The sequence below is a fragment of the Stenella coeruleoalba genome, assembly GCF_951394435.1.
Source record: "Stenella coeruleoalba genome assembly, chromosome: X".
NCBI lineage: Eukaryota > Metazoa > Chordata > Mammalia > Artiodactyla > Delphinidae > Stenella > Stenella coeruleoalba.
Window position 1 is genome coordinate 26,785,897 of NC_137152.1, and position 18,822 is coordinate 26,804,718.

Below are 18,822 nucleotides of genomic sequence, written 5' to 3' on the forward strand. Positions count from 1 at the left end.
CCTGTGCTCCACAACGGGAGAGGCCACAACAGTGAGAGGCTGGCGTACCGCAAAAAAATAAAATTAAAATAAAAAAATAATAAATAAGCTACAAGGATATATTGTACAACAAAGGGTATATAGCCAATATTTTATAATAACTGTAAATGGAATATAATCTTTAAAAATTGTGAATCACTCTGTTGTATACATGAAACTTATGAAATATTGTACATCAACTATACCTCAATTAAAAAAGATCTACTCTCTTAACAACTTTCAAATATACAATACAGTATTATTAACTATAGTCACCATGCTGCACATTACATCCCCAGGACTTCTTTATTTTGTAAATGGTTTGTACCGTTTGGCCATTTACACCCATTTCATCCATCCTCCACCCCACACCTGTGGCAACCACCAATCTGTTCTCTGGGTGTTTTTTTTTTTTTAATTTCCACATATAAGTGAGATCATATAGTATTTGTCTTTGTCCCTCTGTGTTATTGCAAATGGCAGGATTTCCTTTTTTTTTAAATGGCTGAATAATATCCGAGGGAGAGTGAGAGTATGACTGTGTGTGTGAGTGTGTGTGTATCACATTTTCTTTACCCATTAATGAACACTTACGTTGTTTTCATGTCTTGGTTATGGTAAATAAATGAATATGGGGGGGTTGTGCAGATATCTTTTCAAAAAAGTTGTTGTTTTCTTTTCCTTCAGATAAATTTCCAGGAGTGGAATTGCTGGATCACACGGTAGTTCTATTTTCAATTTTTTCATGAACCTCTATACTGTTTTCCATAGTGGCTGCATCAATTTACAGTCCCATAAAATCATATTTTCTTGAATAATTTAAGCACATTCTAAATGTAAAAGGTATATATCTTTTCCTAACTTTAAAAGGTGTATATCTTTTAAATTTTGGAAAAGAAAGACTGAATGGAGTACGCCAAACCCATAAGTGAACAACTTTAATTTGTTTTCTCTATCTTCTTATCCTATTTTACTGTGGAGTTCTTTCACATTACCAAGGATATCCCTATTCCAATTCCATGCAGTCTTGTTCTGGATCACATAGATGATTTAAAAATTTTCAATTTGTATTTCAAAAAACAAAATTCTTACTTCTAAATCTGATAAAGAGCAATAAGTGTGTGCCCATGTCATTCATAAGCTTATGTTCTGAATCTAAATAAACTTTCTTTTGAAAAGAAAATCACTTGAAAATTACCAAAAAAATAAGCCAACAGGAATTTATGCATATCAGGAACACTGGTTAACAGGCTTTTCCAACCACAAAGTGACGAATCGGCCTCTACCTCACTAGGGGTGACAGGAGCGACTCGATGTGGCCCTGGAATGTGCACTGGCTGTGGCAGTAGTGCCAGCCCTGGCTGCAGCCCTGGCTCGGGCTCTCTCTCCCTCATCTCTCAAAGCCTCTTCATACCAGGATGGGAAGGCAGTGGGGACCCTATCATCGACCTTGGCCAAAAACTCCAGGACTTTCATTTTGCTGGTTTCAGCTTGGGCTCTTGATCGCTGTCACGCATCTGATGATACACCAGGTATTTTCCTGCACCAAATCTTCTGTGATAAGCTTCCTGGGCTCCACCAAGATGAAGTGCCTCTTTCCATCAAAAACACCCAAAACATTCAGGAATTCCCAGATCTCCTCCTCAGAGGCGCGGTCGCCATGCAAGAAGATCACACCAAGGACGGGCATCAGGGGCCCATTCTTCCGAAACCGCCCGCCACTGCTCCGACGGCCATCATCGGTGAGATCTAGCTTGCTGACAAGGGCATAGGAATCACCACCCGGCTTGACTTCCTTCAAGTCAAGGCCGCAGACCAGTTCCATGTGCTCAGTGGCTCTCCTTAGGATCTCAGGGAATTGTTCCCTGTACATTTTGTTGACAACCTTCAGCATGTCTACCTTCATGATGGGTTCTTTTATATTTCTGCAGTAGGAATTGCATCAACATCCCTGCCTTCATGGCTAGAAGGTCCTTCTGTAAGCTCTCAGTGGAGGCTGAGGCTTTAGAGCGACGTGCACTTTCTCATCTTGGCTCTTGACATCTTTTTCGGACACTGTGCATGAAATAGCTGAGAGGTAACGATGGTGGATGTGGATCTCTGAGGCTCCTAGGAATGCCAGCCACTGGGGAGTCCAAGGAAACATCCCCAAAACAGGAGAGGAAGAGAAGGGGGACTCTTCCCTGCTCAGTGGTTTGAGCACCCTGGAGATCCTGGGTCTCACCCCGGGCATGCTGGCATTTCTCACGAGCACTGAGTTTACTCTTGTGACCCTAGGGAATGATGAGTGTGATCAGGAACAGCAGGCGGGAGTGTGGGTGATGCCCGCACTTGGAGGAGGGAGGAGGAGGGGGAATGAGATGATGTGAGGACCTTCAGCAGGGACATTCCACGTAAGCTTTAACCAAGTCCATCTCTGCAGGTTTCCTTGAGGGCACTGCCCTAGGACTCTGCAGGGCTCTTGTTCTCCTGGTCAACCTGTCCCTGAGAACCCAGTGGAGAAACGGTGAGCCTTAGGCTGCAGCCTGCCTGCCCTGTGTTTTACTGACTAGGGTGACAGCATGGTTGATAGTGGGGCCACTTGTGTTTTTCAGTGTAGGGGGTCTTCTATGTTTAGCTTCAGGATTATCATGACAGCTCTTGGCAAGGCCTGGAAACTCCCCTCTCTGTTACTCTAAAGGTGACACCCCAAAGCTCTCCAGGACCCACAAGAAGGAAGTGAGAGGGGCACCTCAGCCCACCACTCTTATCAGGGGGAACCCAGTAGTTAAAGCTCTGTGGGTACCTCTCTGTCCTGAGCTTGTTAGATCCTAAGTCATCATTTGGAGTCCTCACTTGGATACCGCACAGGGTCATGGACTCTTCCTTTTGCTGACTGGGGGCTGGACCTTCAGACCAAGGATCTCACCTCCTTCCAGAACTCATAAAAAATGCGATGGGGATCCATGAAAGAAATAATTGATAAGCTAGATTTCATTCCCTTAAACTTCTAATCTGCAAAAATACACCATCAAGAGAACAAGAAGATGAGCTACAGTCTCAGAGGAAATATTTGCAAAAGACAGATCTGATGAAGGCTTTTATCCAAAATATACAAAGAACTCTTAAAATTCAATAAGAAGGAAACTAACAACCCGATTAAAAAAATGGACAAAAGATATGAACAGATACCTCACTAAGGAAGATATACAGATGGCAAACAAGCATATGAAAAGATGCTCACCATCATGTACCATTAGGGAACTGCAAATTAAAATTACAACCAGAAACCACTACGTGCCAAAATCCAGAGGACTGACAGCACCAAATGCTGGTGAGGATGGGATTCAACAAGAACGCTTTCATTGTTGGTGGTGATGCAAATGGTATAGCCACTTTGGAAGCCAGTTTGCAAGCTTCTCAGTAAACTAAACATATTCTATACTGTTGGTGGGAATGTAAATTGGTCCAGACACTATGGGAAACAGTATGGAGGCTCCTCAAAAAATCAAAAATAGGGCTTCCCTGGTGGTGCAGTGGTTGAGAGTCCGCCTGCCGATGCGGGGGACGTGGCTTCGTGCCCGGGTCCGGGAGGATCCCATGTGCCGCGGAGCGGCTGGGCCCGTGAGCCATGGCCGCTGAGCCTGCGCGTCCGGAGCCTGTGCTCCGCAGCGGGAGAGGCCGCAGCAGTGAGAGGCCCGCATACCGCAAAAAAAAAAAAAAAAAAAAAAAAAAATCAAAAATAACATATGATATTATCGGCAATCCCACTACTATCCAAAGGAATTGAAATCAGGACCTTGAAGAGATATCTGCATTCCCATGTTCATTGCAGCATTATTCCTAATAGCCAAGCTATGGAAGCAACCTAAATGTCCACCGATGGATGAATGGATAAAGTATAAAGTATACATACAATGGAATATCATTCAGCTTTAAAAAGAAGCTAAAACTTCTCCAGCTATGACAGCGTGAATAAATCTAGAGAACATTATGTTCCAGTGAAATAAGCCAGACACAGAAGGACAAATACTACATGATGTCATTTATATGAGGAATCTAAAATAGTCAAAGTCAGAGAAGCAGAGAGTAGAGTGGTGGTTGCCAGGGGCTATGGAGATGGGGAAAATGAGAAGGTTTTAATCAAAAGTTACAAAGTTTCAGTTATGCAAGGTAAATCCTAGGGATCTACTATACAGCATAGAGTTTACAGTTAAGAATACTATATTGTACACTTTCTAACAGGTTAAATCTTATGGTAAGTGTTCTTACCACACACACAAAATAAAAAGGGTGGGAGGAAACATTTGGAGGTCATAGATATGTTTATGGCATAAACTGTGGTGACTGATAGTTTCACAAGTGGATACTTATCTCCGAACTCATCAATTTGTATACATTAAATACGTACGGTTTTTGTATGTCCATCCTACCTCAATAAATTGTTTTTTTTTAAAAAAAAAACAACTAAACATACCCTTACCATACAATCTAGTAATCATGCTCCTTGGTATTTACCAAAATGAGTTGGAAACTTACATCCACACAAAAACCTGCACACCGATGTTTATAGCAGCTTTACTCATAACTGCCAAAACTTAAAAGCAACAAAGGTGTCCTTCAGCAGGTAAATGGATAAATAATGGAATACTGTTCAGTGCTAGAAATAAATATCAAACCATGAAAAGACATGGAGGAACCTTAGATGTGTACTACTAAGTGAAAGAAACTAATCTTAAAAGGCTACATGCTGCGTGATTCCAACTACATGACATCCTGGAAAAAGGCAAAACTATAGAAAAAGCAAAAAGACCAGTGGTTGCCAGGGGTTGGGGGCAGGGAGGGATGAATAGAGCACAGAGAATTTTTAGGGTAGTGAAATTACTCTGTATGACACTATAATGGTAGATACAAGTCATCATACGTTCGTCGGAACCCACACAGTGTACACCACCAAGAATGAAGCCTAATGTAACTCTGGACTTTGTGTGCTAATGATGTGTCAATGTAGCTTCATAGATCGTAGCAAACGGCCCACTCTGATGGGGGATGTTGATAGTGGGGGAGGTGTGAGCTGTGTCGGGGAAGAGGGTACATGGGAACTCCTTGTACTTTCTGCTCTATTTTGTTGTGAACCTAAAACTGCTTTAAAAAAAAATAGAGTGAACTAAAAAAAAAACTGATGGGGGGTGGTGGTTGTTGCTCAGCCTCACACCCTTCCCTGGGGATTTAAGTCTTGAGTGCAGGTGGAGGGCCAGTTTTCCCCTCTATGCAAGAGTGGGTGGGCCTCTCAGTCCTCACTCAGTTTCCTTGATTTGACTCCTGGCAGGGCCTGAGGCTCCCCTCTTTCTCGACCTGAGGACATTTCTTCAGAGAAAGGCTCTTATTTCCCTGAGATCCAATAGGAGGAGGTGAGGGTGGCCTTACTTGGCCACACCTGCCATGCCATGAGTGACAACTGTATCAGGCAGGTTGAGACCATATGATGGTGATCCCACTCAGGGTTCTAACTTAGTACCCTAAATCTGACTCACGTGAAGGCCTAAGATTCCCCCCTCTGCTGCCCTGGGACCTCCCCCTCAAACCAAGTTCCGCACTTTTCTGTGATCCCCGAGAAGGATATGAGGCCGTCTCTTCCTGACATTTACACCAGGATCTGTCACGGCAACAGGGAGGATTCTGTGAGGTCTCCGCTGATATGGGTTTGGTGGGCCCTGAACTCTTCAGGGTGCTCACCTTCCTCCTGGCGCACCTTGGAAATCCTATCTCTACTGACCTGAGTTGGCCAACCTCAGGCCAAAGTCTTCACTTTCTCAACCTCTTACGTGGAAATCAGGTTCAGCCACATCTTGACAAGGCTGTCTGGGGACTCTGAGGGCTGACGGCAGGGTCAGGAGTCCATGGGACACACTGTTCGGGGGTAGCGGGTGTGCTTCCTTCATTCCTCATTCAGGGTCCTCACCACCACATGTGGCAGAGACTGGGACTCCTCCCTCTACTGACCTGAGCTCATCCTCCTAGGTAGGACTCACAAGTCCCTGAGAACTCTGAAGAGTAAGTGAGGGCATGCTCAGGCTGACAACTTTGCCTGGCATGTTGCTCTCCCCAGGCCACCCGTAAGGGGCCCTTCATCGTGGCTCCTGTTTCTTGATTAAAGGCTTCCTGGGAAAAGGCCCATCCCTGAAAACTCTTGACTGGTTTCCCTATTGCAAACCCTTCAGAGACTGGGTCTCCGTCCCAGGAGTGATGTGAAGTAGGGAAGTTGTAACACAAGGCAGGATGGATGTGCTGTCAAAGAAAAAAAATACATTGGTTTTTCCCTTCTCTTTACCAGCAAGACTTAGCCTTTTATGTAACTTCTCTTTGAATAGATTTAACTTCCAAATGCAAAGGGCTGTCCAGCATGATTTTCTGAGCCCCAGATCTTTTGAGGTTATCTGACTTTGGATATATAGATGATCATACTGTCACTAAATATCTTCCTCTGCTTTCTTCACCCTTTTCAACTATTTTGAGACGATTATTGCTGTGCTTACGTATTCCCATCCAGTGTTTTGGGCACAGAGTCCTCCTTTTTATCACCTGAGATATATTTTGTAGTGAGTGAGAAGTAAGTTGAATTAAGGAACACAAAGTTGGCCTCGGGCTGGGAGGAATGGAAAAGTGTGGGCGTCAGACTTAGTTAGGCCAGGAGTCTAGTTCCAACACTGTCACTTAACAGCTGTGTGAAATTGAACACATTACCAAACTCTGTGAGCCTCGGTCTTTTCATCTGTGAAATGGCTTTGAGAAGCTCTGCCTTGGGGACTGATAGAATTTATATAATGCCTGTGAAGTGCCTGGCCCATTGCCTGGCCAGTACTGAGACTTTCAAGGATGCCAGTTCTTACTATGGTTAATTTGTCCCCTGGAGTTTCAACCCACTACACTGAGATTTAACTTTCAATCCAGGAGATGCCAGAGAATAAGCAGGGCTCTAGGGCAAAGAAACCCCTATCAGGCAAAATCCTGCTTAGCAAGGAAAACTAGTATTTCCCTGTTAGAGTATGTCATTCAAGGTCAACATGAGGTAGACTTCCTCAGTAGATGCAACACGAAGCTCTAAAATGTTTCACGGACCTAAAACTTACCTCCCCCTCAGTTGCCCTTCTTTATAAACCACTCCCACTTTCATTCATTTAACCACCCACGAATATCTATTCCTTGCCTAGAGTTTGCCAAATTACAATCAAGATAACTTAATTTGAATGATTTTTTTTTCGTGGAGTGGGCTCTGGCTCCCCCAACTAGGGCAAAGAGTGCCAGTCCAGTGGCTTCTGGGCATCCCCCCTCAGGGGAGTACCACCCTTATTTCTCAGAAACTCCCTGGAGACATGACAGCATGAATAAAACATCTAATTTGCATAGTGTTCACCTGCACTGGGACAAGAGCACAGGACACATTCTATTCCTGCCTCAGGTGATTTCTCTCTGATTTACCCACAACCCCAAAGTAAAAGGAGACCTCGAAGATATTGCAGGTTTGGTTCCAGACCCCCAAAATAAAGTGAATAGCACAATAAAGTGAGTCACAAGGATTTTTTGGTTTCCCAGTGCTCTTACAAAATTTATGTTTACACTATACTGCAGTCTATTAAGCGTGCAATAGTATTATGTCAAGGAACAATGTACATACCTTAATTAAAAAATACATTTTTGCTAAAAAATGCTAACCATCATCTGAGCCTTCAGCGAGTCCATCTTTTTGCTGGTGGAAGGTGTGAAATATTGTGAGAATTACCAAAATGTGACACAGAGACACGACGTGAGAATACCTTGTTGGAAAAATGGCGCTGAAAGACGTGCTGGAAGCAAGGTTGACACAAACCTTCAATTTGTTAAAAAAAGAAAAGAAAAAGCACTATCTGTGAAATACAATAAAGCAAAGCACAACAAAATGAAGTGTGCCTGTAACTGCTAAGGGCAGTTTCCCATTCCAGGCTTTGTCTTTCAACTGTACGGCCCACCATCTGAGGATCTGGCCCCTGCTCAAAATTATCAGTCTCATCTAGCCCACCACGCACCTAACTTATAATTACCTCCCACTGAAGGACTTACATTTTTCCCAAGGCCCACCACTGCCTTGCATCAGGGAATTTACATTTGACTGCTATCATGTGAAACCACCCCTTCTCCTTTCTTATCCTGTCTTTTCATTTGTCCTTTTGGTCTTAGAGTATACATCACCATTTTCTTTATATGATAGCTGCTTCTCGGCTCTATAATTTTATGGTCAGTGGCTAGGTCTCCTTCTTCTCAGCTCTCACAGTACTAGCAAGGAGCCTTCTAAGAGCAGATGCTCAATTAATGTTTGGGGAATAAACGAGCCTGTGAGCATGAGGTCTAATTTATTATGATTTAATTCTACATTTTTGAATGAGCCAAGCACATACTGTTATTTCTAATTTTATAAAACAGAGTAAAAGGAATTAGTAAACCAAATATTGACCATCTTACTTTTTCTATACTATACTACATACACTATACTATACTTAACTTTTTCACATTTTCAAGGAATTGCATATTGCAATGCCATGTTATCTTCCACCAAATTACTAAATAAGATGGAAGTTTTCCCAATATGTTTTACAAAACAGCAAAACTCTTATTCTTAAACCTGATAAACAACAGTAAGTATGACTGATGTAATTCATAAACTTACATTCTAACGCTAAATAAAATTTCATTTAGGAGTAACGTTTGAAAAACAGCAAAAAACAAAGACGTATTTCCAAATTCCCCATACAGAACAGGAACACGAAGGTATTATACAGTGTTCCCTCTGTCACACCCAGCCCTACACTACTTGAAATATTGAATGCTCTCTTCAGCCACAAAGTGCAGAATTTGCCTCAGATTCTGTGTGGGAGGAGCTGGACAGAACACTGGAACATCCACTGGCTTGGGCTCTCTCTTCCTCATCTTTCAAAGCCTCTTCATACCAAGACTGGAAGGCACTGGGGACGGTGTGATTGACCTTGGCCAGGAACTCCAGGACTTTCATCTTGCTGGTTTCGGCATGTGCTCTCGGGCCCCACAGGAACTCGTAGCGCGCTGGATCACTGTTGGCCACTTGCCGGTATTCCAAATACTTCAGCTTCACCCAATCTTGGGTGATAAGCTTCTTGGGCTCCCCAAATATGAAGTGCCTCTTCCCAGCATAGACTCTCATCTTATTCAGGAATTCCCAGATATTCTCCTCTGTGGCGCAGTTGCCCTTCATGAGGATCACAGCCAGAATGTACATCAGGAGACCGGTCTTGGGTAACCCGCTGCCACGGCTCATGGTCCCATCGTTGGGGAGAGCCATTTTGCTGACAAAGGTATAAGTATGCTTGGTACGGTCGACCTCCTTTAAGTCAACACCAAATAGCATCTCCATGCTGAAGGAAGCTCTTCTGAGGATCTCAGGGAATTGATTTTGGTACTTCTTAGCGATAAACTTCAGCATATGTGCTTTCCTAACAGGCTTTTTCATTTTATACATGTGCACCAGGAACCGCACCAACACACTCGCTGTCCTCCTTAGAGGGCCTTTTCGAGACCGCATGGCGGAGACGGGGGCCTGAGAGGAACTGTGCTTTTTCTTCATTTGGCCTTTGGCTCCTTTGTTTGATCTTGCGGGAGAAACACCTGCAGGATTAGTGGTGGTGGCTAGGGCCCTCTGAGGACTCTTGCGAGTGCTACGTGACTTAGCACCCGGCTTTCTCCGAGTAGTAACCCCAAGAGAAGGACATGAAGACGAGGCGGCTTCCTCCTCAGCTGCAGTGGCCTGAGCACCCGTCAGACCCTGGGTCCCACTTTGGGCCTGGCAGCGTCTCTCACGGGTGCGGAGCTTACTCTTCCGCCCCCGAGGCATGGTGACTGTGGTCAGGGACAAAAGGCAGGAGCGCAGGTAGGACAGCGGGGTGATCTGGCAGAGATGCGAGAGGATGAGAGGCTGTGAGTGCCTACAGCAGGGAGGTACCACCCTGCCTTTAAGAGGGCCGCTCTTCAGGTTTCCATGTGGGCCCTGCTCTACGAACACACAGGACTCCTGTTCTGATCACCCTGTCCTATCCTCTAAGAACCCTGTGGAAATAATTAAAGTGAGCCTCAGGCTGCAGCCTGCCAGCCCTGCCTGGTGCTTATTGGGGCTGAGAGCAGCAGTGGGCAATTATCTAGTCCTTGTGGAGCCCCCTCTACTCTGGAGCATTGGGGTCCCCTCAGTTCATATGCAGGACCATCATATCAACTTTGGGCAGGGCCTGGGCCCCCTCCTCCGTGCTGCTCTAAATTTATACCTCAGACCCAGATCCTCATCTTCCTGGGATACCTTAAGAAGAAGTGAAGGGGCACCTCAGCCTAGCACCCCTGCCAGGGAGCACCCACAGCTGACAGCTCTATGGGACTCTGTCCTGGGCTCCTTGGGGTCCTCAGTCCTCATTCAGGGTCCTTGCCTTGGCTCTCACCAATCTGATACCATCAGAAATAAAGGAGGGGAAACCCGGGAGCTGTGCAAACAAAGAAGAGAAAGGGAAATCTCTCCCAGCAGCCTCAGGAGCAGCGGATTAAATCTCCACAATCAACTTGATGTACCCCGCATCTGTGGAATACCTGAATAGACAACAAATCATCCCAAACTGAGGAGCCGTGCGGATGAAAGACTCTTGGTGCTGCGGCCAGGAGTCAGTGCTGTGCCTCTGAGGTGGGAGAGCCAACTTCAGGACACTGGTCAACAAGAGAACTCCAGGTTCCACATAATATCAAACAGGGAAAATCTCCCAGAGATCTCCATCTCAACAACAGCACCCAGCTTCACTCAACGACCAGCAAGCTACAGTGCTGGACACCCTATGCCAAACAACTAGCAAAAAAGGTACACAAGCCCACCCACTGGCAGAGAGGCTGCCTAAAATCATAATAAGGCCAAAGACACCCCAAAACACACCACCAGACGTGGACCTACCCACCAGAAAGTCAAGTTCCAGCCTCATCCACCATAACACAGGCACTAGTCTCCTCCACCAGGAAGGCTACACAACCCACTGAACCAACCTTAGCCACTGGGGACAGACATCAAAAACAACAGGAACTACGAACCTGCAGCCTGCAAAAAGGAGACCCCAAACACAGCAAGATAAGCAAAATGAGAAGACAGAAAAACACACGGCAGATGAAGGAGCAAGATAAAAATGCACCAGACCGAACAAGTGAAGAGGAAATAGGCAGTCTACCTGAAAAAGAATTCACAATAATGATACTAAAGATGATCCAAAATCTTGGAAATAGAATGGACAAAATGCAAGAAACATTTAACAAGGACCTAGAAGAACTAAAGATGAAACAAACAATGATGAACAACACAATAAATGAAATGAAAAAGACTCTAGATGGGATCAATAGCAGAATAACTGAGGCAGAAGAACGGATAAGTGACCTGGAAGATAAAATAGTGGAAATAACTACTGCAGAGCAGAATGAAGAAAAAAGAAAGAAAAGAACTGAGGACACTCTCAGAGACCTCTCAGACAACACTAAATGCACCAACATTCGAATTATAGGGGTTCCAGAAGAAGAAGAGAAAAAGAAAGGGACTGAGAAAATATTTGAAGAGATTATAGTTGAAAACTTCCCTAATATGGGAAAGGAAATAGTTAATCAAGTTCAGGAAGCACAGAGAGTCCCATACAGGATAAATCCAAGGAGAAATACGCCAAGACACATATTAATCAAACTGTCAAAAATTAAATACAAAGAAAGCATATTAAAAGCAGCAAGGGAAAAACAACAAATAATACACAAGGTAATCCCCATAAGGTTAACAGCTGATCTCTCAGCAGAAACTCTGTAAGCCAGAAGGGAGTGGCAGTACATACTGAAAGTGATGAAGGAGAAAAACCTGCAACCAAGATTACTCTACCCAGCAAGGATCTCATTCAGATTAGATGGAGAAATTAAAACTTTTACAGACACGCAAAAGCTGAGAGAGTTCAGCACCACCAAACCAGCTTTACATAAATGCTAAAGAAACTTCTCTAGGCAAGAAACACAAGAGAAGGAAAAGACCTACAATAATGAGCCCAAAACAATTCAGAAAATGGGAATAAAAACATACATATCGATAATTACCTTAAATGTAAATGGACTAAGTGCTCCCACCAAAAGACACAGATTGGCTAAATGGATACAAAAACAAGAACCATATATATGCTGTCTACAAGAGACCCACTTCAGACCTAGAGACACATACAGACTGAAAGTAAGGGGATGGAAAAAGATATTCCATGCAAATGGAAACCAAAAGAAAGCTGGAGTAGCAATTCTCATATCAGACAAAATAGACTTTAAAATAAAGACTATTAGAAGAGACAAAGAAGGACACTACATAATGATCAAGGGATCGATCTAAGAAGAAGATGTAACAATTGTAAATATTTATGCACCCAACATAAGAGCACCTCAATACATAAGGCAAATACTAACAGCCTTAAAAGAGGAAATTGACAGTAACACATTCATAGTAGGGGACTTTAACACCCCACTTTCACCCATGGACAGATCATCCAAAATGAAAATAAATAAGGAAACACAAGCTTTAAATGATACATTAAACAAGATGGACTTAATTGATATTAATAGGACACTCCATCCAAAAACAACAGAATACACATTTTTCTCAAATGCTCATGGAACATTCTCCAGGATAGATCATATCTTGGGTCACAAACCAAGCCTTGATAAATTTAAGAAAATTGAAATTGTATCAAGTATCTTTTCCGACCACAACACCATGAGACTAGATATCAATTACAGGAAAAGATCTGTAAAAAATACAAACACATGGAGGCTAAACAATACACTACTTAATAACAAGGTGATCACTGAAGAAATCAAAGAGGAAATAAAAAAATACCTAGAAACAAATGACAGTGGAGACACGACGACCCAAAACCTATGGGATGCAGCAAAAGCAGTTCTAAGAGGGAAGTTTATAGCAATACAAGCCCCCTTAAGAAACAGGAAACAACTCAAATAAACAACCTAACCTTGCACCTAAAGCAATTACAAAAAGAAGAAAAAGAAACCGCAAAGTTATCAGAAGGAAAGAAATCATAAAAATCAGATCAGAAATAAATGAAAAAGAAATGAAGGAAACAATAGCAAAGATCAATAAAACTAAAAGCTGGTTCTTTGAGAAGATAAACAAAATTGTTAAACCATTAGCCGGACTCATCAAGAAAAAAAGGGAGAAGACTCAAATCAACAGAATTAGAAATGAAAAAGGAGAAATAACAACTGACACTGCAGAAATACAGAAGGTCATGAGCGATTACTACAAGCAACTCTATGCCAATAAAATGGACAACCTGGAAGAAATGGACAAATTCTTAGAAATGCACAACCTGCCAAGACTGAATCAGGAAGAAACAGAAAATATGAACAGACGAATCACAAGCAGTGAAATTGAAACTATGATTAAAAATCTTCCAACAAACAAAAGCCCAGGACCAGATGGCTTCACAGGGGAATTCTATCAAACATTTAGAGAAGAGCTAACACCTATCCTTCTCAAACTCTTTCAAAATATAGCAGAGGGAGGAACAGTCCCAAAATCATTTTACGAAGCCACCATCACCTTGATACCAAATCCAGACAAGGATGTCCCAAAGAAAGAAAACTACAGGCCAATATCACTGATGAACCTAGATGCAAAAATACTCAACAAAATACTAGCAAACAGAATCCAACAGCACATTAAAAGGATCACACACCATGACCAAGGGGGGTTTATTCAAGGAATGCAAGGATTCTGCAATATACGCAAATCGATCAATGTGATAAACCATATTAACAAATTGAAGGAGAAAAACCATATGATCATCTCAATAAATGCAGAGAAAGCTTCTGACATAATTCAACACCCATTTATGATAAAAACCCTGCAGAAAGTAGGCATAGAGGGAACTTTCCTCAACATAATAAAGGCCGTATATGACAAACCCACAGCCAACATCATCCTCAATGGTGAAAAACTGAAAGCATTTCCACTAAGATCAGGAAAAAGACAAAGTTCCCCACTCTCACCACTCTTATTCAATATAATTTTGGAAGTTTTAGCCACAGAGAAGAAAAGGAAATAAAAGGAATCCAAATTGGAAAAGAAGAAGTAAAGCTGTCACTGTTTGCAGATGACATGATACTATACATAGAGAATCCTAAAGATGCTACCAGAAAACTGCTAGAGATAATCAATGAATTTGGTAAAGTTGCAGGATACAAAATTAATGCACAGAAATCTGGCATTCCTATACACTAAGGATGAAAAATCTGAAAGTGCAATCAAGAAAACACTCCCATTTACCATTGCAACAAAAAGAATAAAATATCTAGGAATAAACCTACATAAGGAGACACAAGACCTGTATTCAGAAAATTATAAGACACTGATGAGAGAAATTAAAGATGATACAAATAGATGGAGAGATATACCATGTTCTTGGATTGGAAGAATCAACATTGTGAAAATGACTCTACTACCCAAAGCAATCTACAGATTCAATGCAATCCCTACCCAACTACCACTGGCATTTTTCACAGAACTAGAACAAAAAATTTCACAATTTGTATGGAAACACAAAAGACCCCAAACAGCCAAAGCAATCTTGAGAACGAAAAACGGAGCTAGAGGAATCAGGCTCCCTGACTTCAGACTATACTACAAAGCTACAGTAATCAAGACAGTATGGTACTGGCACAAAACCAGAAAGATACATCAATGGAACAGGATAGAAAGCCCAGAGATAAACCCATGCACATATGGACACCTTATCTTTGATAAAGGAGGCAGGAATGTACAGTGGAGAAAGGACAGCCTCTTCAATAAATGGTGCTGGGAAAACTGGACAGGTACATATAAAAGTATGAGATTAGATCATTCCCTAACACCATACACAAAAATAAGCTCAAAATGGATTAAAGACCTAAATGTAAGGCCAGAAACTATCAAACTCTTAGAGGAAAACACAGGCAGGACACTCTATGACATAAATCACAGCAAGATCCTTTTTGATCTGCCTCCTAGAGAAATGGAAATAAAAACAAAAATAAACAAACGGGACCTAATGAAACTTCAAAGCTTTCGCGCAGCAAAGGAAACCATAAACAAGACCAGAAGACAACCCTCAGAATGGGAGAAAGTATTTGCAAATGAAGCAACTGACAAAGGCTTAATTTCCAAAATTTACAAGCAGCTCATGCAGCTCAATAACAAAAAAACAAACAACCCAATCCAAAAATAGGCAGACGACCTAAATAGACATTTCTCCAAAGAAGATATACAGACTGCCAACGAACACATGAAAGAATGCTCAACATCATTAATCATTAGAGAAATGCAAATCAAAACTGCAATGAGATATCATCTCACACCAGTCAGAATGGCCATCATCAAAAAATCTAGAAACAATAAATGCTGGAGAGGGTGTGGAGAAACGGCAACACTCCTGCACTGCTGGTGGGAATGTGAATTGGTTCAGCCACTATGGAGAACAGTATGGAGGTTCCTTAAAAAACTACAAATAGAACTACCATATGACCCAGCAATCCCACTACTGGGCATATACCCTGAGAAAACCATAATTCAAAAAGAGTCATGTACCAAAATGTTCATTGCAGCTCTATTTACAATAGCCCAGAGATGGAAACAACCTAAGTGCCCATCATCGGATGAATGGATAAAGAAGATGTGGCACATATATACAATGGAATATTACTCAGCCATAAAAAGAAATGCAATTGAGCTATTTGTAATGAGGTGGATAGACCTAGAGTCTGTCATACAGAGTGAAGTAAGTCAGAAAGAAAAAGACAAATACCGTATGCTAACACATGTATATGGAATTTAAGAAAAAAAATGTCATGAAGAACCTAGGGGTAAGACAGGAATAAAGACACAGACCTACTGGAGCACGGACTTGAGGATATGGGGAGGGGGAAGGGTGAGCTGTGACATAGCGAGAGAGAGGCATGGACATATATACACTACCAAACGTAAGGTAGATAGCTGGTGGGAAGCAGCCACATAGCACAGGGATATCCGCTCAGTGCTTTGTGACCGCCTGGAGGGGTGGGATAGGGAGGGTGGGAGGGAGGGAGACGCAAGAGGGAAGAGATATGGGAACATATGTATATGTATAACTGATTCACTTCGTTATAAAGCAGAAACTAACACACCATTGTAAAGTAATTATACCCCAATAAAGATATTTAAAAAAAAAAAGAAATAAAGGAGGGCTCACATACACCTGACTTCCATACCTGGGCTACCCAGCACTACAAGCAAGGAGGGGGGCACTCCCTGTTGTCTCCTCTGTTTGTGGGTGAGTGGTATCATCACTGTTCTTTCAGGGTCCTCACCCTGACTCCTATAAAGCCCTGGGTTTCTTCCCTCTGCAGAATTGAGGCTATTCAATTAGTCCAACACCCTCACATCTCTGAACTCTCCAGACAAATGAGAAGAGTGCTTCAGCTTGACAGATACTCTTGGTTTCTACTTAGAACACGTGCAGAATTTATGAGACCCTACATTTTAGAGTCGGTGTTCACCTTAGTCCTCACTCAGGTCTCTGACCCGAACTCTGTGTAGGACTTAGGACTCCTCCCACCAATAACCTGGGTAGTCCAGCCTCAGAGCAAAGCCCTCAATTCCCTGAGTCCCTAGAGGGGGAAGTCAGCGTCCTACATATATGACTACCCCTGGCTGGAGCCTCCCACAAGTGTAGGGGTGCTGCTTTGTGATGCCACCCCTGAATGGGGAGAGGCCACCTCATCAGTATTTAGGGCCCTCACCTTCACCTCAGTTAGGACCTAGGTATCCTCCATCTGCAAGATGGAGCTACTCCCTAGACCTAGGCCCTCCCAGCCCAGAGACATCTCAGGCAGAACTCAGTTTGATGGCTCTGTTGGGGCTTCCCAGGGCCTACAGCAGCAGCGAGACTTAGTGCAGTTTGTTATGGGCCGAGTGGCACCTCTCACTCCCCACTCAAAGTCTTCACCTTGACTCCAGACCAGTACTGGAAATTTTCTCTTGGCCGCCGGAGGCATGGCCCTCAGATGAAAGTTCTCACTTCCTGGAACCTCTGAAGCCGAAGTCAGGATGACTCACATCCGGCCACAACTACTCAGGGTCTCTGACAGCTGACAGCAGGGGCGGGGGTCTGTGGTACTCCAGTGTTTGGAGCCGGTGGTCCCTAGGTCCTACATACAGGGTGCCCATCTTGGAATCTGTCAGAGCCTGGGACTCCTCCCTTTACTGAACTGTGCCCACAAGTTTCACCTCCTTGAGCTCCTGGGGGTGGGGGGAAGTCTGGGCCTGCTATATATGACCACCCCGGCCTGGAGGCTCCGGGAACTGAGTGCATGGGTGCAGCTTTGTTGCCATCTCTACTCCCTCATTAGCGCTCAGGCCCCGCCCCACCCCCGGCCCCCACCCCACCCGCCACCTTGACTTCAGTTAGGGCCTAGGTTTCCTTGATTTACAGAATCAGGAAATTCTCTTAGATTAAGGCTTGCCCCCTTGAGAATTTCCAGGCAGAACTCAGACTAACAGTTTTTCAGGAACCTTCCACTTTCGATCACAGAGGCGGGATTTGTGGGGGTAACCTTTGTTATGGGAGGGGGGAAGGATCCCTTGAGTCCGCATTCAGGTCCTCACCTTGACTGCAGAGCAGTCCTGGGAATCCGCCCTTGGCCGAACAAACGCCGTGAACAACCGTCCGGCTCCGCCCCCGGAGCGGAAGTGTGGGAGCCACTACCGGCTGCGGCTGCCTCGTGCGGGGTTCCAACGGCTGACAACCGTCCGGCTCCGCCCCCGGAGCGGAAGTGTGGGAGCCACTACCGGCTGCGGCTGCCTCGTGCAGGGTTCCAACGGCTGACGGGACGCGCAGGGCTTTATGGGATCCCGGAGTTCAGAGGTCAGCCGTCCCATGATCCTCCCTCGCGGGTCTCTCCGGGCCATCTATTAGAGCCCGTGACCCCTCCCTCTGTGGTCCCGAGTCCTTCAGCCTCCAAACAAAGCCCTCACCTCCCCGAGTCCCTAGTGGGGAAGGCAGGGCGTTGCTCTGACCATCTCTGCCTGACAAGAAGGGCGCCACCCTGTGAGCCTCCCTCCTTGGGAGAGAGACGCTCTCATTAGCACTGAGGTCCTTACCTTGACCCTGGTTTGTCTGGTTATGGCCAAGACCCCTTCCCTTGCAGAACTGGGACCTGATCCTGATAGACAAAGCCCTTCCCTCGCCGAGACCAGACAGACAGAAATGAGGAGGCTTCTCATCCCTATGGCTCTGCCTGGGGCCTCTCGTGGTTAAGAATGGGGGCAGGGGTCTGTAAAGCCCCCTCATTTGTGGGTCTAGTGATACCTCTTTCCTCACTCAGGGACCCCACCATACTCCTGGCCAGTCCTGGGACCGGATCCTCCCTGACCCTCCAACCTGAGCTTCTCCCTCTACTGAACTGAGGCTGTTCTTAGACCAAGACTTTGACCTCACTGAAAACTATGAGACTTATAAGAGAGGATGCCCTGCCTGGGCATTCTAGGTCTGAGAGCACGTTTGGGCAGGTCTCTGAATGACCTATATTTTGGCGTGGTTGTCTCTCCAGTCCTCACTCATTTCGGGGGAGGGGTGTTCCTTTTGTCTATCTCTTGGATTAAAAGGTTCCTGGGGAATGCCACATCCCTGCAAACTCTTGAGCAGCGTACCTAATGCAAACCTTGTAGTTTCATGTCCCAGACTTGACGTGAGATGG

General features: G+C 44.2%; 3 protein-coding genes across 3 annotated transcripts in view; all 3 read right to left on the reverse strand.

Annotated features, from left to right (window-relative positions):
• Positions 1 to 18,822, reverse strand: part of CFAP47 (cilia and flagella associated protein 47) — a 281,902-nt gene that overhangs the window by 126,565 nt on the left and 136,515 nt on the right.
• On the reverse strand, positions 1,309 to 2,132 carry LOC307180281 (melanoma-associated antigen B4-like; the record flags this gene model as incomplete). The annotated part of the gene is given in 3 exon segments (XM_079910457.1): positions 1,309 to 1,520; positions 1,523 to 1,558; positions 1,561 to 2,132. Coding segments are annotated over 3 exon segments (612 nt in total). The 5' UTR covers positions 1,925 to 2,132.
• Positions 8,733 to 18,111, reverse strand: LOC307180280 (melanoma-associated antigen B3-like). Its single transcript, XM_079910456.1, has 2 exons — positions 17,732 to 18,111; positions 8,733 to 9,949 (listed from the first exon to the last, which is right to left on the reverse strand). The coding sequence occupies exon 2, from the start codon at positions 9,893 to 9,895 to the stop codon at positions 8,864 to 8,866; it is 1,032 nt and encodes a 343-aa protein (XP_079766582.1). The 5' UTR covers positions 9,896 to 9,949; positions 17,732 to 18,111; the 3' UTR covers positions 8,733 to 8,863.